The 24,902-nt window shown below is 46.1% G+C and overlaps 1 protein-coding gene across 1 annotated transcript in view; it reads left to right on the plus strand.

Moving 5' to 3' along the window:
* BTBD11 (BTB domain containing 11) overlaps nt 1-24,902 on the plus strand; it is a 313,797-nt gene that overhangs the window by 273,309 nt on the left and 15,586 nt on the right. Inside the window, exons 11-14 of the mRNA XM_042947621.1 lie at nt 922-1,100; nt 15,756-15,861; nt 20,689-20,791; nt 23,103-23,184. Of these exons, the coding sequence (XP_042803555.1) occupies nt 922-1,100; nt 15,756-15,861; nt 20,689-20,791; nt 23,103-23,184 (470 nt within the window). The remainder of the gene's footprint in view (nt 1-921; nt 1,101-15,755; nt 15,862-20,688; nt 20,792-23,102; nt 23,185-24,902) is intronic.

Raw genomic sequence — 24,902 nt, forward strand, 5'->3', positions numbered from 1 at the left:
CTTCCTCTGTGCCTCACCTCGACAGGGGAGAAGCAAATCACAGCAATCAGCTGCTGGAGGGGTTTCTATTAAAGGAGGAAGAACCTGATGAAGTGCCCACAGATGGGAAAGTTGTTTTGCACAGGGGAGAAGCGGCAGAATCCTCCCGGGTCTTTTTCCGACATACGCGTCCGTCCCGGCCAGTGCGGTAGATGACAAAGTCCACCGATGGGTTTCACCAGCTCTGTGCTCTCGCCTGGTGCTATCTCATCCTGGGCAAGACACTTCCCTCCCTGGGCTTCTGTCTCCCCAGAAGGCAGAAGGGGTGGAGGTGAATGAAGTCAGGACTCAGAAGTATGGAGTAGGCAGAAGCAGCGTGTGACAATTCCACGTTCTACACGGTGGTTCTAGCTTGTAAAATGCAGCCCCCGCTAATGTGACGAGCATGCAGAGGTGGACACCCATAGCTAAGGGAATTGAATTGTGATCTTTAGTTTCAACATCTGCAAGTCGTCAGGGGGAGAAAAAAAATACAAACTACCCTGGCTGTATTCATCCCAAGTCTCTTTTTTTTTTTTTTTTTTAGTTTTTTTTTTTTTTTAAACGTTTATTTATTTTTGGGACAGAGAGAGACAGAGCATGAACGGGGGAGGGGCAGAGAGAGAGGGAGACACAGAATCGGAAGCAGGCTCCAGGCTCTGAGCCATCAGCCCAGAGCCTGACGCGGGGCTCGAACTCACGGACTGCGAGATCGTGACCTGAGCTAAAGTCGGACGCTTAACCGACTGAGCCACCCAGGCGCCCCCATCCCAAGTCTCTTGGTCTCATAGTTTGGTGGTGTCCTGGGGAAAGGCCAGCTTCCAGATAAAAACACACCTTCTGTTGTGGTTGTTTTCTGTCTCGCCCTCTCCTCCCCTCCATGCCCTCCCCTCCCTCTCCCAGGTGTCCCATGGACACTGCACACGTGGCTGGAGTCTTTGCGGATCGCCTTCCAGCAACACCGCAGGCCTCTTATCCAGTGCCTGTTGAAGGAGTTTAAGACCATTCAGGAAGAGGAGTACACAGAGGAGCTCATTACTCAAGGCCTGCCCCTGATGTTCGAGATCTTGAAAGCGAGCAAGGTAAGAGGAGTTTAACGCTGTGGTGTCAGTCGGCGGCAGAGAACGAGCGGGGAGGTCCCCGACCTCAATGGCCCCTTAGCCTGATCCTGCCCTCTGGATACGAATCTTGCAGTCATGGCCACTGGTGGCATATGTACGTGGCTGACTAAAGCTACTTGTGCAGTCATTGTGGGCAGCTGTTTTATTGAGCACCTGCTATGTCCCAAGACACTTCTAATAACCCAGGGGATTTGCAGGAAAGCTGGGGAGATGCTGCCAACACATGTGCCCCAAGGGCATCTGAGGTTTATGAAACAATGTTGAATGGTGGCATGGGCTCTGAGGGGTGTGAGTCAGTCAGGGAAGGTGTCAGGGAGGTGCCGAGATGTGAGCAGGCCTGGCCGGACAGATAGGAATCCGGCGGGAAGAGGGAAATGGTATAGCTCCCAAAATCCATGGGATACAGACCCTTCCAGGGTTCCCACAAAGCCGGGCCCTGGAGAAAATTTTTCAGGTACAGAAGATCAGATGAGTCTCCCCCCGCACCCCCCTTCCTCCTGGGTCCCCTTACTCCTACAACAGAGAAATAAATGCTGCAGCCCCTTCAGAACATCAGTTCATCCCTTGGGCTATTATGAGATCAGTTCTTAAAAATCTCTTCGGGGCCACTTGTTTGATGATACAGTATAGATGTTCTGTCCCTGCCAGGGGGCCTTTGGCATCATTGCGTGTGTTGCTGGAGAACTTTGAGAATGGACAGCCGTGGCATGCCCATCCCCCAGCCATCCTATCAAGGGTGGAGAGCCAAGGGCAAGGGGGAGACTGTGACAAATGCCCCACCACTGTGGCCATGGAAACACCAGGGGTGGCCAGGCTGCCTTGAGAGGCTCTGAGGAGTCTGTGCATCAACTACCGCGTACCTGAGGGCTCCCCAGTGGGCCACGAGGGAATGAATATATATTTATATGGCACAGTGGGTCAGAGCATGGACTCTGGAGCCAAACTATAGGGATCCAAACCTGGCTATGCCACGTACTAGCCTTATGACCCCACTCAAGTTACTTAACTTTCCTCTGCCTCAGTTTCCCTACCTGAAAATGGGGACAATAACTATATTGACCTCTTAGGGTGGGTGTGAAGATAAAATGAGTCCGTGCCCTCCAAACTGGCTCTGCAACTTGGTGAGTGCGGTACAAGTGACCCTGTCACGAAGCTGGCCTCGCCGGAGTATGACGCACCTCCAGTATTTCCCAAAGGGTGTTCTGTAAAAGCCATTCCCCCAGCGGGGTTGGTACCAAAGTGTTTAACGCCCCGTTGCAGTGCACGTACCAACCAGCCCCGAATACTGGTCTGAGAGCAGGGCTTTCAGCTCCTTCTACAGGCTAACATTGGTTTACTCCAATTTCTCGCCCGGAGAGCCTTGAATACCCTAATTCACAAAGGCAATCAAGCGTTTCCTGAACTCATTTAACCTCGGAACCCTTTTAAATGTTTATTTATTTTTGAGAGAGAGAGAGTGAGACAGAGTGTGAGTGGGGGAGGGCCAGAGAGAGGGAGACACAGAATCGGAAGCAGGCTCCAGGCTCTGAGCTGTCAGCACAGAGCCCGACGTGGGGCTCGAACTCATGGACAGTGAGATCATGACCTGAGCTGAAGTCGGACGCCCAACCGACTGAGCCACCCAGGTGCCCCACGGAACCCTTTTATAATGAACTGTCTCAAGACACAAATGAGGATTTTTAAGCTAAAATATGTATTTTTTATATTTACTATATGCCTGGCACTATTCTAAACACAACATAAGGATTAACTCAGTTAATCCTCACAACCTTTGAAGGAGGTGATGTTCTTATCCCCCATTTGACCGATGGGTTGACTGAGCCACAGAGAGGGTGATTACTTGCCCAAGGTCACACAGTTGGTAAGTGGCAGACCTGGGCTTAAACCCAGGCAGCCTGGCTCCAGCACCAGCCTCTTACCCCTTTGCTCCAGAACAGACTTTGCAGAAGTCTGGGGTCCCTCTAAGACACGGGAACCTCTGAAGTCTCAGGAGAAATGGGCCTGTGAACTAAAAGGGCACCGTGGGTTCCCCCACCAGGCTGGGCTGACAGGCTTCCCAAAGAGTGAAGAAGGAAGCATGGAGCCACCTTCTCTGACAGCAGGGATGGCCCCACAGCAAAGCAGCAGCGACACGGCCGGGCCCGTCTGCTTTCTGAGCCTCGGAACACCTGGCCTGGGGTGCAAAGCAGCTCTCCTTAGGTATTCTCAGCAGCCTATCCTGGCCCAGAGTCTCAGGGCCCCCTGCAGGCTGGATTTGCACTTGATGAAGGCCCCACCACAGGACCCAAAGTGGGAGCAAGAGTGCAGCTCCTGGGTAATGAGCCTCAGTGATTCCACAGAGCGCAAAACCCTGTGGAAGCATTTCAAAACCAAACTCTCCCTGCCCCTCACCCTTCATCCCTCTAACATGAATGAATGAGTGAATGAACGAACGAATGAATGAATGAATGAAGCTTTCACCTGCAATTACCTAAGCAACCACTTTAGTGAGAAACATTCCTAAGTCTGTTCCCAGGGTTAGGTGTTCAAACTTGTTTTTGGTTTCTTGGTTTTTGTTTCCTTTTTTCAGACTATAGTGGGAATTCCAGAAATTACTGAGGCATCCTGTGTATTAAGTGAACGTAATCTATGGGTTTTTAAAATAAACTGTATTGGGGCGCCTGGGTGGCTCAGTCGGTTAAGCGTCCGACTTCGGCTCAGGTCATGATCTCGCGGTCTGTGGGTTCGAGCCCCGCGTCGGGCTCTGTGCTGACAGCTCAGAGCCTGGAGCCTGTTTCAGATTCTGTGTCTCCCTCTTTCTCTGACCCTCCCCTGTTCATGCTCTCTCTCTCTTGGTCTCAAAAATAAATAAATGTTAAAAAAAATTTTTTTTTAATTTTAAATAAACTGTGTTTTGGAATTTTGGAGTATGATATATGTACAGAAAAGTGCCCAGATCATAACTGCGTAGAGCCCAGTGAATCTTCACAGGCTAAACCTATCTGTGTGATCAGCGCCCGGGCCAAGAAAGAGAACATTACCAGCACCCCAGTAGGCCCCTTATGCCCCACTCAGCTACTACCCCCAAAAGGACAGCCAGTGGCTGGGAGTTGGGAAGAAGGGAGGAGCCTTTGCCAGGAGATACAGACTAGAATCTCCCCCCAACCCGACCCCACCCCACCCCCATCAGCTGTACTGATCTTCAAGAATGGAGGGAGCCAGGGAAAGGAAGCAGCTCCTTGTCAGAAGGACAGTCTGGGGAAGAGTGCATTCAAGAGTGGGGTTTGCCCTTATAAGGGTCCAGTGGCAACCCCTACTGGTGAAGTGTGGTATTACACATCATGTACATTCCTGGTGGGAGGAAAAAGAGGTGATTAATTTCCCATGGCTGCCATGTGAAGCCAAGCATTCCCCAAGCATGAGTGATGTTCTTGTGGTCAAAAGAAGACTAGAGAGAGATGATGGCAGAGAAATTCAGAGCGTTGAGAAAGTGCTACAAAGCTGTGCCCTCCAGTGTTTCATATCGGAGGATAGTAGTAGTAGCCACACATCACACAACTGCCTAGCCTAGTTCCTTCTCCGTCCATTAAAGGGTTCCTGTTCAGATTTCATCTGCTGTTCTGTGTGGGCAGGTATCTGGTTTCATCAGATAGATAAGTAATAATGCATAAGAACATAGAAATGCAATAAAGAAATTCACTTTATCGTCAACTCCCAGAAATACAGCTATACTATGAAGTGAAGCATACGCCTTCCCATCCTTGACTTGTGTTCATTCATACATTACTTGAAATCTAGTTGCAGATGTGTTTTACTCCCTTCTCTAAATTTTAACTTCAAAAGAATTCAGCATCTCTAGATTTCCCAGGAGCCAAACAATATAGTCATTTCTTAATATACATCTGTTTCAAGAAAGTTCCTGGCCTGTTTCCCGCCCCCCCCCCCCCCACACACACATAATTCCCCAGGGCACTGATTCATTCAGGAGTCACACGTGCTCACTATGCTGCAATGGTGATGGGAGAGAAATGTCCTTTACCCTCCTGGAGCTTGCTATGTGCAGGGGAGGGGCAGACAGACAGTAAGCAAGGAAATGGATCAGTAAAAGAGAGAGAGAGCTTGATAAATGCTATGAAAAAAAAAAAAGTGAAATTGGACAATGATATAGTCTCTCTGAGGATGGGGCAGCCAAGGCCTAATCTAGACAAGATGTAAGGAAGGTCTGAGAAGGTAGCATTTGAACAACCACTGAAGTGAGGAAAAGCTCCAGCCATGCAGAGGTCTGGAGCAAAAACATTCCAGGTGAGGGAGTGCAGGAGCTAAGGCTCTTCGTGGAAACGTGCTTGGTGTGTTGGGACAACAGGAAGAAAAGCAATGTGACCGGTGCAGTGGGACAAAGGGAGAAGCATAGGAGATAAAAATCAGATTGCACGGAGTCTTTCTCCATGGTGAAAAGCTTGGGTTTCCGTCCACGTGCAGTGAATAGAACACCCCTGGAGGTTTTAGACAGAGACAAGACATGATCTGGGGGGGGGGGGGGGGGGGGGTTCTTGTGGTTTGTACACTTTTTAATTTTTTTCTCACTTTTTTAATTGAAATATTTTAGTTTTTTAAACTTTTGATTTTGAGATCATTTTAGATTCACGTGCAGTTGTAAGAAAAAATACAGAAATAGCACTATGTATGTACCCTTTACTCGGTTTCCCCCATTGGCAATCTCTTACTAGAGTACCATAAAATATCACAACCAAGATACCGATGTGATATAGTCAACATGCAGAAAATTTCCAGCACCCACAGGATTTCCTCATGTTGCACTTTTCTAGCCAAACCCATTTGCCTTCTGCCCTCACTCCATTATCACCCCCTGGTAACCACTAATCTGTTCTCCATTTCTCTCATTTTCAAGACTGTAATTTCAGTAGAATCATACAGTATGTGACTTTTTAGAACTGGATTTTCTCACTCTGCATAATTCTCTGAAGGTTCATCAGGTTGTTGGATGATCCCATAGTTTGTTTCTTTTCATTGCTAAGCAGTACTCCATGGCATGGATATACCGTGGTTTGTACAAGTGCTCATCCACTGAAGGACATCTGAATTGTTTCCAGGTCCAAGCTATTACAAATACAGCTGTTCTAAACATTTGTGCACAGGTTTTTGTGTGAATGTGTTTTCATTTCTCTGGGATAAATGCCCAGGAGTGTAATTGCTGGTAGCTGTGTGATTCATTTTCAAAGAAACTGCTAAAGTTTTACATTCCCACCATTTTACATTTTACATTCCCACCAGCAAAGTAGGAATAATCCAGTTTCTCCACATCCTCACTGTTTGGTGTTATTGCTGTTTTTTCTTTTAGCCATTCTGATAGATGTGGAAGTGATATCTCGTACTTTTGATTTTCATTTCCCTAAATAGCTAATGGTGTTGAACATATTTTCATGAGCTTATTTGCCATCTGGCTATCCTCTTCAGTGAAATGTCTCTTTGTGTCTTTTGTCTGTGCTCTAATGAAGTTGTTTGCTTTTTAACTGTTGAATTTTGAGTGATACTAATCTGTTGTCAGATAAGCGGCCTGCAAATATTTTCTCCCATTCTATAGCTTGTCTTTTTATCCTCTTTATAGAGTCTTTCACAGAGCAAAAGCTTTTAATTTTGAGGAAATCTAATTTATCAACTTTTCTTCTTATGGAGATTATGCTTTGGGTATCAAGTATTAGAACTTCTTGCCTAGCCTTAAATCATGAATATTTCCTCATATTTTTTTCCTAGAAAGTTTAGTTTTATGTTTTCCACTGAGTCTGTGATTCATCTTGCCTGAGGTGAAGTGTGGAACTTACATCAAGGTTTTTGATGTGTGTGTGTGTGTGTGTGTGTGTGTGTTTGCTTGTTTTACCAATGGATGTTTAGTTTTCCATCTCCATTTGTTGAAAAGGCTGTCTCTCCTTAATTGAATTATTTTGCACATTTCAAAAGTCAGTTGGGCATATTTGTGTGGGTCTATTTCTGGGTTCTCAACTCTGTTCCATTGATCTATATGTCTGTCCCCCCACCATTACCACACAGTCTTGATTAGTGTAGCTATAGTTAAATCTTGAAGTTAGGTAGACTTATTCCTCCCATTTTATTCTTCTTTTAAAAATTATTTTAGCTATGTTCTTTGTCTTTCCATATAAATTTTATTTTTTTTTAACTAAACTCTACCCCTGATATGGGGCTCAAACTCATCACCACAGGATCCAGAGTTGCATGCTCTAGTGACTGAACCAGCCAGGCACCCATCCGTATAAATTTTAGAATAAACTTGCTTTATCAACAATAAAGAAATCTTGCTGAGATTTTGATAGGAATTGTGTCAAACTTCTATATCAGTTCAGGGAGAATTGACATCTTTACTATGTTAAATCTTTCAATTTGTGAACTGTATGTCTCTTCATGTACTTAGATCTTCTTTGGTTTCTTTCATCAATATTGTGGAGTTGGTAGCATACAAGTCCTGTTTTGTTAGATTTACATATACATATTTCTTTTTTTAAGAAATTATAAATATTATATTAATTTTTCTGTCCATGTGTTCATTGCTAGCACAAAGAAATAGAATTGATTTTTGTATATTTATCTTGTGTCCTGCAACCTTGCTGAACTTGTTTATTCTAGGAATTTTCTGTAGATTCAATGGAATTTTCTACTTAGGTAGTCATGTCATCTACAAATAAAGATAGTTGTATTTCTTCCTTTTCAGTCTGGCCCTGAAGATTTCTTTTGGGGAGAGTTTTATTTTAATTATGAATTCAATTTCTTTACACAGCTATTCAAATTACCTATTTAATATTAGGTGAGTTGCTTTTTTTTTTTTCAGAGAAAAAACTCATTTCATTTGTGTTAACAGATTTATGTGAGTAGAGTTGTTTATCATAATCCCCTTATTATTCTTCTGATGTAATGATAACCCCTGTATCATTCCTGATTTTGTTAATTTGTGTCCCCTTTTTTCTTTGTCAGCCTTCCTAGAGGTTTGTCAATTTTATTCATCTTTCCAAAGAACCAACTCTGTGTTTCATTATTTTCTCTACTATTTTTCTGTTTTAACCTTCATTGGTTGCTTCTCCTATCTTCATTATTTGTTTGCTTTGGGTTTATTTTGCTTTTCTTTTTCCAGGTTCTTGAGTAGGAGCTTAGATTATTGATTTAAGACTTTTTGTTTTCTCTTATATATGCATTTGATAATGTACATATCCTTCTCAGCACTGCTCTGGCTGTGTACCACAAATTTTGATGTGTTATTTTCATTTTTCATTCAGTTCAGTGTTAACTTTTTATTTTTCCCTTATAACTTCTTTTTTGACTTATGAATTATTTCAAAGTGTGTTGTTTAGTTTCCAGATGTTTGGAGGTTTTCTTATATTTCTACTCTTGATTTCTAGTTTGATTCCATTGTGGTCAGAGAATACTTTCTGTATTATTTTGATTATTTTAAGTTTTTGAGGTTGGTTTTATGGCCCTAAGTATGGTCTATCTTGATATGTTCTGTGGACACCTGAAAACACAGTTTTCTGCTATTGTGGAGTGAAGTGTTCTATAAGTGTCCATAAGATTCTGTTGGTTGATGGTATTGTTGAGTTCTTCCATATCCTACAAATTTTCTGCCTCCTTGTTCTATCATTTCAGATAGGGGTGTTAAGTCTCCAACTATAATTATGGATTAGTCTGTTTCTCCTTTCAATTCTATCAGTTTTTGCTTCACAGATTATGCAGCTCTGTTATTTGGTGCATATATATTTAGGTCTACAATGTCTTCCTGGTGAATTAACCCTTTTATCATTATACAATGCTCCTCTCTGCTTCTGTTCATTTTTTTTTTTTTTTTTTTGCTCTAAAGTCCACCTTATCTAATATTACAGTAGCCACTCCTGCTTTCCTTTGATTAATGTTTTTGTGATTTTTTTGGACCATTATACTTACTAGCTGCCATTTTCATTATATTTGAAGTTATTTTCTTGTAAACAGCATATACTGTCATCCACTCTGCCAATCTCTTTTAATTGGTGTATTTAGACCATTCACATTTTATTGATACTTTAGGGCTTAAGTCTGCCATCTTATTTTTTTAAGTTTATTTTTGAGAGAGAGAGTATGCACATGTGCGTGAGTGGGGGAGGGGCAGAGAGAGAGGAAAACAGAGGACCTGAAGCAAGCTCTGTGCTTTCAGCGCAGAGCCTGAAGTGGGGCTCAAACTCACAAATTGTGCAATCATGACCTCAGCTGAAGTTGGACACTTAACTGACTGAGCCACCTAGGTGTTCCTGTCATCTTATTTTTTATTTTCTGTTTGGTTTCTCTGCCTTTGTTTCTCTTCTTCCTGCCTCCCTGTGGGATAGTTGAACATTTTTTTAATTCCATTTTTATTTGTCTGTAGTATTTTGATAGCTTTTCTATAGCTTCAAGTAGCTTTTCTAGTGGTTGCTTGCAGTATTACATGATATATACATAACAGCACAGTCTACTGGTGTCATCATTTTACCAGTTCAAGTGAAATAGAGAAATCTTACCTCCTTTTATGCCCATTTATCCTCCTCCATTTATGACATAGTTGTTTTTAAATATTTCCTCTACACACATTTAGAACATCAGACACTCTTATAATTTTTGCATCAACCAAACATAATTAAACTCAAAAGGAGAAAGAAAGAAAGCCTATTATCTTTATCCATACTTTTTTTTACTGTTTCTGTCTTCCTGTGGTTCCAAGCTTCCCTTTTTATCCTTTCCTTTCAATTTAGAGAAATTTCTTCAGCCATTCTTTTAGGATAGGTCTCCTGATGACAAATTCTCTTAATTTTCCTTCATCTGAGAATGTCTGGCTTCCCTTTCATTCCTAAGAGATACTTTCACTGGTTGTTATTTATTTGATAGAGAGTACATATCAAAATACATGGATGACTATTTAAAAGCACTTTAGTTTATTATCTGTTTAATTTCATTTTGTACACAATTCCGGTGACAGACGTGGGATTGTGCATTGACTTCATGGGACTCTGTCTGGTGCCCTTCCCATCTCTTTACCTTTTCCAAGTGTACTACAGCAAAAAGAGGCTCACTGCTCATAGGTCAGCCCAGCATATCCTACACAGGAGGGCCAGTCTAAAAACAAACCGCTGTTCATGATGGATTGAGGCAGAGAACTCACTGCTGGTATCCCCAGAAAGTAACTGTATTTCCACCATCTCCTGATTTTGAGATGCGGCTTTTTTCACCTTTTAGCATTTCACAATTTGAAATGGGTTTTAAAAATGAATGTTTGTTAATGCAGTGAGTTTTTTTTTCTCTTCCTAAAAGCTGTCATTAATTGTATGACATTTTAGAATCTAGAAAAAGATTGGTTTGAATTATAGGAAATTGCTGTTTGGGGGTTAAAGAATGGTCAAATCTCAGCAATTTCCTTTAATTCAAGCTAATGGCATGTTGTGATGCGCTATCCTTTTTAGCTCTCCTAGCAACCTCACCAAGCAGATATTTTTAATCCACTTCGGAAGAGGACACAGAGACCCGGAGAAGCTGAGTAACTTTCCTAAGGTCACAGAGCTAGTATGTGAGGAGTCAGGACTGGGGCCCAACCCCATCTAGCCCTGCTGTCTATGTTTTTACCACTGGGTAGAAGCCCTGCCTAACCCACCTGAAAAGGACCTTTGGGATCAATCCCAGCATTCCTTTCTGAAGAAAAGAAAATGTTCTGGTATCTTTTTAGGAGAGAAGTGAGGGTCAGAGGAAGAGAGGAAAGATGTCAGCCCTGAACCCACAGAAATCTATCTCAGGAGGCTCCTGCTAACTGTGGTATTAAGAATTTCATTCCCTTTTGGTTCTTTGTAGCCACACGGTTCTGAGTCCTGAGGACCTGAGTTCACCCCATGTGCACACCCAGCATTTTCCATGAGAGACCTGAGTGGCTGGTACCCAGCAGCGTGCCAGTGACAACCGTTAACCAGGTGCTATGTACCTGGGCCCAGCCAAATGCCCACCCGTCCCCAGCCCACGCCTCCTCCTTGGACTTGCTCTGGCCTCCCAGCTCAGAGCCTGCATGCACAGACTGGCATGCACAGACCAGTCAAGCCTTGTGGCACCTTTACCTAAAAGCACTTCTCTTAAATGTACAATTCAGAGGAGAATATAGGTACCTATCACAGCACAACTACCCCACCTACCCATGCCTCCAAAATAGACTGAGCCTCAAGTTTGGTTAATTCCAATCTGCCATCTTCAGGTTTGGGCCCAGAGCTAACCAAACCCAAAGAATAACCCAGTTTACTGCTCCAAACTGACCATCTAACCCAACGGGTCTCACCCCACTAGAGCTCTTAACCGATACTAATTACAGCACCCCTTCTTGCTTAGGGGAGCCCTCCTGGAGACCCAATTCATTTTGGGTGCTGGAGAACTAGAGTGAATGATACCCATAGTCCCCCCTCCCTGGAGGAAACACACAGGAAAGGGCACAAAGCAGACACCTTGACAAACACAGGTGAATTCAAGGACACAGTGGAGACTTTCCTCTTAGGGCTCCGGTGTCTGAAAGAGAGGCAGCCAGAAAGCCTTGGGAAAGGAGGCAGCAGTTTGGACCCTGACATTCGGAGCGTCACTGACAACCCTCCCATGGTGTCCGGTATTTAGCAGATGCCCAATAAATATTTCAAGAAAGAATTAAGTCACGAATGGCTGCCTCACTTAGCAAATGGGGTAAAGTTCACATTCATGAAACCTTTAGGGGATCAACAAATAAAACCCAGAGAACTGTTGATGTCCACTTTGATCCTTGACTCCCCCTCTTTCCCCTTCTCCTGAACTTCTAATACTTCCATCATAATGATTCTGTTTCCTTATTGGGCAGATTGTTTCCAAGAAGAGACTTCAGGTTTTTAGAATGGTTTTAGATTTACAGAAAAATTGAGAAGATAGCACATAGTTCCCCCATATAACCCCTAACCCACATTCCCCTATTGTTAACATCTTACATTAGTATTGTACATTTGTTATAATTAAAGAGCCAACACTGGCACATTATTATTAGCTAAATTCCATATTTCATTCCTATTTCCTTAGTTTTTGTCTAATGTCTTCTTCTGCTCCAGGATCCCATCCAGGATACCACATTAGTCCTGTTGGCTGAGACCACGTTTCAGACTTGGTTTTGGTGACCTTGACAAATTTTGAGAAATACTGCTCAGACATACTACTGTAGGATGCCCTCTAGTGGAATTCGGGGTGTTTTTCTCATGGTTAGACTGGGGTTATGGTTTGGGAAGGAGGACTACAGAGGTCAGATGCCATTCCCACCACATCAAGGGCACACACTCTCCACATGAGTGTTCACTATGGGAGGTGACCTTCATCACCTGCCTCTGGTGGCTCTTGCCAAGTTCCTCAGCTGCAGGCTTACTCGTTCCCCCTTTTCCTAACTGCTGTCCTTGGAATCAAGTCATTATGTGCAGCCATCAGCTAGGTGGGCAATGACACTCTTCCAGATACCTTGTAAGTATTTGGGGACTGTCACTTTGGAACAGACATGGTCAGCCCTTACCTATACCTCATCAGGTGGTACAACACATACTGAAGTTACCAAGCACGAGCCAGCTGTGGGTTCCGAGAGGAGGGGTCTTGCCCTGCCGGCTTGGGTTACTCTGAATACACTTCTCGGATGATTCCTAAGTACCTTTTGAGTTGATCAGTCAGTCTCCACAGAAGAACATGGGCTGCTCAGGCCTCTCTCACAGGAAGTGGATCTTCATCCCCCCACCCGAGGTGGTTAGACACCCCCTGCTGTAAGTGAGCAAGACCAGCGTCATTCATCACCCAGTCTGTGCGGCACATTTCGCAGACACAGGCCGCCTCTTTTCTGTGAGCTGCAGGTCCTCACTGAGCATGCTCAGTGCGTCTGGCAGACTGGGGTCACGAGGATGGTGAAATGCAATCCACCTGAGGCAGACTCTAGATGGGATGTAGTAGTGTTCTATTGCTGCGCAAGTTACCACAGTGTAGAGGCTGAAGGCAGCACTTGCTCAGTATCTCGTGGTCTCCATGGGTTGGAAGCGAGGCACAGTACTTCACTGGGCTCTCTGTGTAGGGTCTTACAGAGCCCCAGAATTAAGACGTCAACAGGGCTGTGTTCCTTCCTGGAAGCTCCAGGGAAGAATCCACCTGCACGCTCATTCAGGTTTGGGTAGAATTGAGTTCCTTACAGTTGTAGGATGAGGCCCCATTTCCTTGCTGGCTGCCAGCTGGGGATCCCATTTTTCTCCCACTCTTGTTGCCTGCATTCCCCCTCTAGCTTGCCGCACGGTCTCCTCCATCTCGAAGCTGGTGACAGCACATCAAGTCCTTCTCAGGCTTCAAATCCTCTTCTCCATCCCTTCTGAATTCATCTCCTGTCTCTAATTTTAGGGCTTGTGTGATTACACTGGGCCTGCCCAGATAATCCAGAATAATATACCTATGTTAAGGTCCATTTAAACCATAGTTAGTATCCCTAATTATTCCTGCCAAGCCCCTTCTGCCCCGTAATGTAACGTATTCACGGGCACGGTATCTCATGATATTCTCAGTCCCAGGGATTTAGGGGATGCAGTCTTCCAGAGGGCCATAGCTGTGCCTACCATACAGTGTTTCTCGAACATTAGTGTACATGGGAATCATCTGCAGGGCACCGTATTGCAGATTCTGATTCAATGAGCCTGGAGTGAGAGTCTGCATTTCGGACAGGCTCTCAGGTGATCCTGCTCCTGGTGGTCTAGGGAACACATTTTGAGTGGCAGGCTTTAGACCACGGGTAGCAAATTTACAGCCCCCAGCTCAGAGGTCAAACTCAAGAGAAAACATCAGTACATAAAACCTGTGGCTCGGGGTCCCTGGGTGGCTCAGTCAGTTAAGCGACCGACTTGGGCTCGGGTCATGATCTCGCAGTTTGTGGGTTCGAGCCCCGGGTCGGGCTCTGTGCTGACAGCTCAGAGCCTGGAGCCTGCTTCGGATTCTGTGTCTCCCTCTCTCTCTTTCTCCCTCTGCCCCTCCTCCACTTGTGCTCTCTCTCTCAAAAATAAAAATGAAACATTAAAAAAAATTTTTTTAACTGTGGCTCTCAAACCTAACAGCACACCAGAATCACCAGAAAACATGTTAAATAAAATACAGATCGCTGGGCCCCTCCAAGTGTTTCTGAGTCAGAAGGTCTGGAATGGGACCTGAGGATCTGCATTTCCAACAAGCCCAGGCAATGCTGATGGCTGCTGGTCCAGAGACCACACTTGGTCTGTCTCACGGCTTCGTGCGGCGGTTCTCCGAATTCTCATTCCTTTGCCACACAACGCCATTGAGACAGCCAATCACTTGGTGAGTGTTGGGAGGAGCACTTAAGACCATTTGGTCATAAGGTCATAAGGCGTCATCTTTGAAAGCAGAGTCCCTGTGTCCGATATCCATTGCACCTGTGGGCACCTCTGTGGCTCTCGTCCGAGGTAACCTGGTGCTTCGTGGGATCGCCTCCACTTTCATCAAATGGTCAGTTCCTTTTCACGTGTTGAGCTCTATCCTTCTGCTTCGGGAGCACAGTGAAGCACATTCAAGAATATCTCGAACCACTGACATCATCAGTTTTCCCAAACCCATCTTTTAAAATGAAAAGTGAGCTTTATTGTTTGCATTACAGAAGCAACACTCGTTTGTTGTAGAAAATGCAGATAAAAAGAAAAGGGAAAACATTGTAATCCCAGCCAAAGGTAGCTTATTCTGTTTTCCCTGGCATCTTCTATACATACCTGTCAATCCAAGTATATATGTGGGGTTTTCTTTCCAAAAATACATGGTACAAACTGTGTTGTAACCTACTTTTCTTAATATATTATAAATGTCTTTCTACCTCATCCTCATTCTCAGCCCCCTTCACCCAATAAAAAGCATCAAGTGCTGTGATTTGTGGCTTCCCTCCCACACACCTGCAGTTGAAGGGAGACTAATGAACAGCAGTGGGTCCCAAGGGGAAAGAGGCAAAAACGTGAAGGACACGGGGCGATCAGAAACACTCCTTTGTCCCTGAGCAATCGGAGGCAGCTGTTACAGAACTCGTCCCCCACCCCCCACCCCCCGCCCTTTTTTTTTTTTTTTCTTGGAGAAAGTGATTCAGCTGAGCATTCCTGGATCCGGAAATGCTTCAGCACCAAAATCAAATTCGTAAGAAAGCTGAATCAGGAGCATTTGTGTCTGGGTAATGGAGAGCACAGTCACAGGATCAAAAGGGCTTCCTGCTGCTGTTTTCAGGGTAATTCGCTGCTTCCAGAATTCTGGAGTATTGATAAAGGTGTGTTTGGGGTAAAAACTTACTTGCCATTCTCTGAGCTACGAACTTGCTCTCCAAAGGATGATATGTGAGTAGGGCAAGAAAGAAGGATTTATTTACGAATTAAGCTTTCACCAGTGAACCCACTAGAAACAGACAGCAACCTCAAGGTGTGAGGTCCAGGTGGGGGGTGGGGGGTTGCTTCTGGAACCTGCAAGAAGTTTGTGGGCCCCTCTCGCCCGGGGACAGGCATTCCTGCTGACAGCTTGGAGGAGGCCGCCCAGGGCCTGGCAGCCTGACCTGTGCTTTCCTTTCCGCAGAACGAGGTCATCAGCCAGCAGCTGTCGGTCATCTTCACTCACTGCTACGGGCCCTACCCCATCCCCAAGCTCACGGAGATCAAGCGCAAGCAGACCTCGCGCCTGGGTGAGTGCCTCACCGCGCCCTGCCCCTCGCTGTTGCCTTGTGGTTTGAGGACACAGAGGTAGCAAATGCCCAAAAAAACAGTACCGGAGGACGTCTAAGATGGATACAGGAGTCAGGCAGGTGGTGATCAGGGTATCCTCACATGATAACTGGAGCCTATACCTTGGAAATGTGGACAAGGAGACCCACCAGTCCCTCTAACCGAGGGATTTTCTCCCGCAGGGACGGCAGCCCCAGAGCCCATGCACTTCCTGCAGGCAGGTAGATTCTGGTTCCAAAAGAGGGCAGAGCTGTGCAGGCAGCTCTTTGCCCCGACCGCTCCCCCTCTAAGAAGTCCCTCTTCCTCCCTGAGGAGGAACAAGTAGGGGACAGTGCCAGGCCCGCAGTGTTCTTCTAATGGAGTCCTTCTGCAGGGACCCAGGAGAGGAAATAAGTGCCCGACCCCTCCACCCCCCGCAACACACACACACCTCACACAGATACACAAGTGAGGGGAACACACCTTAGCTGAAGAGACTGGACACTCTGAAATGCCATCAGAGTACCAGGAATCACTTTTTCTTCTGGTTGGACACTGCGCTGGGCTGGCCCCAGCCTAGCACTTGACCTTCCCCGTCTCAGGTAACCCTCAGGCCGCCCCAGGAGGCAGGCACTGCAAGTCCCCCCACATCTCAGTGGAAGAAAGGGAAGGTCTGTGCTGCCTTCAGATTCACTTCACGAGCTGCCCACCTCCTCCCAAAGCCATGATTCCCTCCTTCTACAGTCCCAGCTTCTGGAATTTTCCAGGAGAAAACTTTCCGTCAGGCAATTATTTCATTCCAAGGATCCTGGGGCTGCCGTAACCTGGCTGATCAGTCTGGAAATAAAGCAAAGAAATGCTTCGCTGCCTTGAAGCCCGAAACACCAGCCTTCTGTTGCAAGGGCCTTTCTCCTTGCTTCCTGGGGAATGATAAAATATTACAGACAAATCCTTTTATGATGAAGGTTGGGGACTTTCCTACTTGGCTATTGTTTCCTGCAAAGACTGGGAAACATTTGAGAAATGGAAGCATCTGAAAATGCTATCCTTTAACAAAATCACTACGTTTGGAACAGGTGAGCTAATTTAAATTGGTGAAAAGGCTGAATTCGTGGAACTGTTGTAAAGTATTCTTGCTCCTGTCGTGAAAAAGTTGTTAATTGAAATGACACCAACTTTTTGCTGAAGTGAAAACCCGAGTAGCCACGTCAAATGTTGTCTGTTTTCCTTTCTGCCCATTCATGTGGGCAAAGTAGGACGTACCAAAACCGCAAATACTTCTACCTTGTAGAAAACAGGTATTAATTAAAATGCTGTCAGAGCAACACATCACAAAGACGAAGCAAATTAACAGACTTTGGAGACTGAACGTTACATTCCCAGGCCATAGCAACATCTGACATCTCGGTGCCTTAACAGACACCCTTGTTAGAGCAAACATTTGTAAGGGCTGTTTCAATGACACAGCATAAAATCTCCTTTCCTGTAGTTATAGGCGAGGAGGGAACATTTTTTCCTTCCAGATTTGCTGAGCTTTCTTTCAGCAATCAAAAGGGCCTAGTTTTTAAGGCCAAGCATTGGAATTCCAAGGGTTATAGCATCAAGAGAAGAAGAGCAGACTGGAGAAGCTCAAAGCTCACAATATGGAAGAAAAGGGGCAGAACGTATTTATGAATAGGTGGAGCATGAACCAGGTAGGGTTGGCATCTTCAATAAAGCATTTCAATCTAGGGTAACTCCTAAGTTGTCAAATAGTGATTCTTTAAGGACCTGCTTTAAAGGGAAGACATGAATGATCAGTCACAAGGGCCAGGCAGGTCATATAAGTGAGTGAAATGGCTTCCATGTGAGACAATAGGGAGTGGTGGGGACTGTAGCAAACTGGAGACCACATGCCTGATTTTTTTGTGACGCATTGTCCTCTTGCCTCCCAGTGAATTCTGGGAGAGGATGGTTCAAAGGGCTACAGGCAGGAGATTTTAGCAATTTGGGAAACAGGAGTATGGCTATCTGGAGGTAGGCAGTGAGAGTGAGAGGGAGTGGATGCTGAAAAGAGGGAGAACGTCACTCCAAACTTTTAGTCTTTAAAGCAAGCGGAGATGTGAATTTTAGTCAACTCTGAGGACTTCTGTGGCCTCTCTTCTCTCTTCGTCTGGATTGTTTAGAAATTTGAGGGGTTTTTTTTTCATAAAATATTTTCATGATAGTGGAATTGGAAGTGATTTTGACTGTTTTATGCTTTTATGATATGTTCTAAATTAAAACTTTTTTTAATGGGAAGAGGTGAGGTAGCTATACGTACAGACAGAAGTATGAATGGAGGACCACCATCTGGGGCAGTACAGGGGCTGAGGGGCCATCCTACCTTCAGGGGCTGGAAGAGGAGAGTTGGCCTAGAAGACAAATTCTGGGTCCAGGGTCTGGGCAAAATGGAGCCGGCCAGGAGTCCAAGATAGAGTTGTCAGGGTGTGCCCAGCAGTTGGGGTTATGGCCCCCAGATATCCAGGGGGTTGATCCCCACTCTTAATGGTTAGGACAGCCTAAACCCAGCCAAAAGAAGCAGCTGGAGTTTTATTTCAGGACAACTGTTTAACCCCTGGGGAAGGGCCCATCAACAAGCAAGTCCCCAGGCTAAGAAGGAGCCTGATGTCCTTGGCAGGATCTAAGAACAAGACTGTGGAACAAGGGTCAAGGCATTCTTCACTCATTCAAAAAAATATTAATTAAGCATCTACTATGATAGTCATGTTTATTGAGGAGTACTGTGTGTAAGCCTTGTTGCTAAGTGCTTTGCAAAAATTAACCCATTTAATGCTCACTGTAAATGATGTAGATGTATAATGGATATTACCATTCCCATTATAAAGAAAGGGAAACAGAGGCACAGAGAGGCTAAATAACTTGCCTAAGGTCATAGAGCTGAGATTTCTGGCTTCAGAGCCCACACTCTTCCTATGCGTTACCACCTTTCTGTTCTAGACACAGAGCAAGGATGTGAAAAGAACAGACAAGGTCCTGATCTCCCAAGCAAAGTTACAGGGAGGCAAAGTAACAGTGAATACTCTATAGCAAATGAGGCTACACCAGGGGGCTATGAGAGCACAGGTAGGGGATGCTTGGTCAGTCTGAGGAGGGTGGGGGGAGTCAGGCAAGGCTTCTTGATAGAAGGTGTCTGCACTGAATCTTGAAGCCCACATGGGGTGAACCAGGTTTGGAAGGAGTTGGAAGTGTCCCAGGTGAAGCACCAGAGGTGGGAGTATGTGGCACTCGTGTAGCTCGAGCACACTGCGGGTTGACGGGGGGATGTGACTAGGGAGAGGCCAGAGAAGGCAGCAGTCTAATCACAAGGAGCCTTGTTAAGAAGTTTGGACTCTATTCTGGGAGCGCTAGGGAGCTATGGAAAGGTTTACAGCAGAGGAGGGGCGTGATCAGATCTGCCTTTAGTAAGAATGACTGTGGTGAGGTGGACCATCGGGTTGGAGGCAGAGACCAACAGAGGCTCCTGCGGGTCCCCAGACAAGAGATCTTGTGGCCTAGCAAGGGCAGGGGCATTGGGGATGGAGAGAAATGAGGCAATCGAGAAACACTTAGGAGGAAGAGGAGACAGTGTTTGTGATAGACTAGATCTGGGTAAGCCCAGGAGAGGAAGGTGTCTTGTTGCCTTCGAATCCTTGGTTTGGGCAACCAGTAGATGGTGGTGCCGTCCACAGGCAAGGAAGAATCTTTCTCACGTGAGCTGAGAATGCAGTTCATCGTGTATCCTCAGACTCAGAAGCTTGGGTGCAGACACCGCAGAGAGGTAATCTCCCATTTAGAGACTCCTAAAGGTCCCCCCACCGCCGGGCCCCGCAGCTCAGGTCAGGGCGGGTGACGTAATAGGAAGCCCCACCAGAGGTTAGGTCCACCTTGCCCTCGTGCAGGGGTCCAGACTGACTCAGGAGCGGAGTGGGGCGGAACCCAGTAGGGGCAGGGATGTTGGTGGATATTCCCAACAAGCAAAAGCACTGAGCTGAGGACAGACTGGCACCTTCAGGAGCTCTAGGTCTCAGTGGCTAAAAGGACAGACAAATTGGGGGGTGAGGGGGGGTGGAGCTAAGGATCCTAGTGCTTAATCATGCAGACCCTCCAATCCGAATTCAAAGTTCAAAGCCCACGTTCAGATCCTGGCTACTGCACCTGTCACTGGCTCAAACTTCTGCATGCTTGTTTCCTAACTGCACAACTGACGATGGTCCCTGTCTGCCAGGACCGAATGAGTTTGCATGTGCACGTGCCAGCTTCCACAGCGCCTGGCACGTCGTAAGTGCTCAGCGAGTGGTGATATACCTCCTTTGTTGTCTCTGTTGATGAGAGCAGGGGACTGGCTCACGTGCCTCTGATTCTGGGAGAGAGGGGCTTGGATTTTGAACCACCTGGAATACGGTGGTAAGGGGGCAGAGTTTCTAGACCCCTTTGGCATCAGGCAGGGAGAGCACCGAGCCCACGTAGGAGGAGCAAAGGGGAGGTGGGCATACATTTGCCTTTCCCATCAGAAAATCATGTGCATCAGGCCATGGCTGAGTCTCCTCTGGGGAAATGCTACTTCTAATCACAAATAAGCTACGGAGATTTCCTATGAAAAAAACTGAATTTCAGTGATTTGAGTGTTCTTTTGACGGGTTCTGTCTCCTGTTTGGCCTCTGTCTCGCCAATGAGTATTTTATGACCATGGTTTCCCCTGTCGGCTCTTCTTGGCACTTTCCAGAAGAAAAATGTAAACTTCACCCTTCTCTCCACTAAAGCTACCCTTTTTCCCCTTCCTATTCTAGATCCTCATTTCCTTAACAATAAAGAAATGTCTGATGTTACCTTTCTGGTAGAAGGAAGACCATTTTACGCTCACAAAGTGCTGTTATTTACCGCCTCTCCGAGGTATGTATGGTCAGTTTTGAAAGCAGCTGAATTATGAGTGTGGCTGTTGCTGTTACTAGTCTCTGAAATTCAATTTTGGTGGGATCTTCCCTGGACTGGAAGATGATCTTTTCAAAATCAAGAATTCGAGAGCAAAGTGCATTTGTACAACCAAGTTCACAGCAACATTATTCACAGCAGCCAACAGGTTTCAGAAGCATCCCAGGTGTCCGCCAGGAGAGGAATGGACAAACAAAATGTAGTATATACATATATTATTTAACCTTAAAAAGGAAGGCAGAGCTGACAGATGCTACAACCTGATAAACCTTGGGGGTGTGATGCAAAGAAACAAGGCAGTCACAAAAAGACAGACACTGTATGATTCCACTTATGTGCAGAACCAAGAGTGATGAGCCTCATAGAGACAGAAAGTAGGATGGGTGGCCTGGGGCCGGGGGCAGGGGAAGGTGGGGGAGTTGTTCCATGGATATAGAGCAAGTTCTGGAGATTGTTTTTTTAAGCACAGAGCAGCCAGTAGTATAAACAGCAGCGCCTTTGTGTGACTCAGGCAAGGGCACCGGTCCTCTGGGCAGACAGTGTGTGTACCAGGCCCAGGGCTTCAGAGCAGAGCGTGTATTGGATTTTAGCTGCCCCAGCCCAGCGCCCTCACGCAGTGTACAACCTGAAATGTCGTACAAAGCGGCCTGGAATGGCCTGTCCTCCAAATATCCAGGAACTCTGGCGTAAGCCATCCCACACTTACAGGTCTTGAACCTGACTTTTCCTTGACTATGGAGTTGACAGTGGTATCACTCCCTCCTCTGCTGCTGCTCTCTCTGCTTTCGATTGGAGTTAAGTTGGCCGTTTAGAGCCACATTATCCAAAGCGCTGAACTGGGATCAGCAAAGCTCTGGCACAGAGGAAGGCAGGATGCTGAAATGAGGCAGGCTGCTGGGAACAGAGGGGGCGGGGGGAGGATGAACAAAGTGATCAGGACACTGGGTACCCAGAAACAGAACCCACTTCCAGGACATTTGCTAATGAATGTATGTGACCAACACTTCCTGGGTTCCTAAAAGCATCCTGGACTCTCCACTGCCTCTCCCCAAAATCACATGCAAACCCCCAGATGTCTGCTTTGCCACAACAAGAAGAATATGCCATGCCTTACACGGTTCTTGGTTATGATGCCATAGAAAAGCAGGATAGATATCATACCAGTGTTAATTTCTTAGTCTTGACAACCATGGCTGTGTAGGATGTTAACATCCGGGAAAGCTGGGTGGAGGGCATCCAGGAGCTCTGTACTGTCTTTATGACTGTTCTGTGAATCTTATTATTATTTCAAAACTATAAGTTGAAGAAAAGAACACAGCTTATGCCTAAATGTTTTGAGTGTCAGGGTGTTCCATTGACTGGGTCTGTACCCACTAGGAGCTTACAGTTTTGTTGATCGCAGGAAAGCACATCTGAAGCCCATCAGCAGGTCATCCGTGGGGAGGTCGATAGGTAGTCAACGGTTGTTGATTAAATACCTACGATGCAGCAGATCTGGAAGGGCACAGGCTCTGGAGATGCAGCAGAGCAGAAGGGCAGAGTCCCTGCCCTCTAGGAGCAAAGGTGCACAGGAGATGGGGAGCACCACGGGTATCAGAGGACCCCATGAAGGAAGCAGCCTTCGTGATAAGTCCTGTGGGACAGACAGATGGGCTTTTAAATGGTATTTGTTCTGTTCCAGTCACCTGTTTGAGAAATAACAGTTCAAACTACTATTTTTGACTTTAAAGTTTTAACTTCAGGGCACCTAGCTGGCTCAGTCAGAAGAGCACGCGACTCTTGATCTCAGCGTTGTGAGTTTGAGCCCCACGTTGCGTGTAGAGATTACCTACACCCAAATAAATAAACAAACTTTATTTATGTTTGAGAGAAACAGAGCGTGAGCAGGAGAGGGGCAGAGAGAGGCAGACACAGAATCCTGAACAGTCTCCAGGCTCTGAGCTGTCAGCACAGAGCCCGACATAGGGCTCAAACCCACGAACTGTGAGATCATGACCTGAGCCGAATCAGAAGCTTAACCGACTGAGCCACCCAGGCGCCCCCTAAAAAAAATAATTTAAAAAAAAATAAAGTTGTAACTTCAGATTTGAATATGGTATCTTACTGGGGTGGCATTGCATTATGACATCTGTGGATGTACCGATGATGTATTTCAGAGTGGGGGGCGGGGAATACAAGATACTCCATGTTTCTCTCATTAGAGTGGTGTTTCTCACAAACTGTGGATGTGTGTGTGGGTCTTTTTTATCTCCTTTCTTGTGTTCTTTTTCAGGTTCAAAGCACTCCTCTCCAGCAAACCAACAAATGACAGCACCTGCATAGAGATCGGTTACGTGAAGTACCCCATCTTTCAGGTGAGCCCCAGTTGTGACCTAGGGCATTGTGCTGGTCATCCACCTGTGGGTTAGCCACTGCAGAGTCCTCAATTCCTTGCACACTGGGCCCCTCCTTACACCCCCTCCGGCTTACCATCCTTTTATCCCTACAGCATTAGTTGAGCACCTACTGGTTGCCTAGCCCTCTGCTGGGACCTGGGGACACAAGGATAAAGGACATTCCTCCCCTGGGGCGTCACAGGATAGAGCGGGTAACTGAGTAATTAGTCACTTACAATATAATGTGGGGAGGTACCGGTAGGGGGCAGGGAGGCGATGTGCTGTGACAACTAGGACCAGGGAAGTTGGAGAAGGAGACCGATGAGATGTCAGCTGAAATAGTGAAAGCTTAAGAGAAGCTGGGGAACCCTAGGAAGGCTCGAGGCTTAAAAAGGGGGCTAGAAGATTCTAGACAGAGAACAGCAAGGATGAAGTCCCAAAACCATGGTTGAGCCTAATGTGATCAGGAGCCAGTGGACTTTTAACGACTGCACTCCCTCCATGCTGTCCTCCCACAAGCCAGGGTCAGGGAGCCGACGTGGGTGACCTGGGGGTGGGATCGTGGAATTCTGAACAGAACGTTGTTTCCTGCGGTTCAGTTCAGGAAGTAGGGCCTTGGGAGGAGTGCAGTAAGAGTGGATAAGATTCAGGCAGGTGTGCCAGGGATTCCTGCTCTAAGAGGATTGTTGAGACAACTCAGAGATAATGGGGGGGGGGGGGGGCGGTGAGGGGTGGAGACAAGGCTGGCCATGACCAGGACCACGGGTCAGGTTTCCAATCTGCACTTGGAAGGAAAGAGCTGCAGCCCAGGACTAAAATGCTGCATTCTCCTATTTAAAATTGGTGTCTATCACATGACGATGGGCAAAGAACCAACCTTTCTAAGCCTCAGTTTGCTCATCTGGTGGATAGGAGAGGGGAAACTGCAGTGGGAGGCGGGGAACAGCATAAGCAAACGGACAAAAGTGGGAAATCATGGGGTGTGTTTGAGGGAAAGTGATTATCAGTCTATTCAGCCGGGTCTCAAGGTATATTGGAGACTGAGAAGACACTGGGACCACTCAGTATGAGCCAAGTGGGAAGAAAGCAGGCCAGATGGTGGCTTTCCCCTGGCCCCTCAGATCCTCCTGTCCAGAGGGCTGCCATGGATGTTCAGAGGAAGCCACCATGCCCTCACACTGGCCCCTAAAGCCTATTGAGGTACCTGCATCTCCACCATTAGAGATGTATTTCTTTGGTTATGTTAAAAGTTCAAATGAAAGAATCCTTCCCAAGTAACTATGGGTAAGACACTCTTCTTTGAGCCTCACTTTCTCCATTTTTAACAAATTAGTATCACCTCTGTCTATGTCATGGGTTCTTGAAGAGATTAGCAAGTAGGACAACTTGGCAAATTTTTTTTTGATGTTTATGTATTTTTGAGAGAGAGGCAGAGCATGAGCAGAGGTCGGGGACAGAGAGAGGGAGACACAGAATCTGAAACAGGCTCCAGACTCTGAGCTGTCAGCACAAAGCCTGCCCGACATAGGGCTTGAACTCACAAACCGCGAGATCATGACCTGAGCTGAAGTCAGACGGCTAACTGACTGAGCCACCCAGGAGCCCCTCAACTTGGCAATTTTTAAGTGGGTTGTTATTTTTCTAACCCATAACTGGTAAACCATCTCCCTACTAAGCACAAGACCCTGTAGGATAGG

The sequence above is a fragment of the Panthera leo genome, chromosome B4 (assembly GCF_018350215.1).
Source record: "Panthera leo isolate Ple1 chromosome B4, P.leo_Ple1_pat1.1, whole genome shotgun sequence".
In the NCBI taxonomy this organism is placed as follows: Eukaryota; Metazoa; Chordata; class Mammalia; order Carnivora; family Felidae; genus Panthera; species Panthera leo.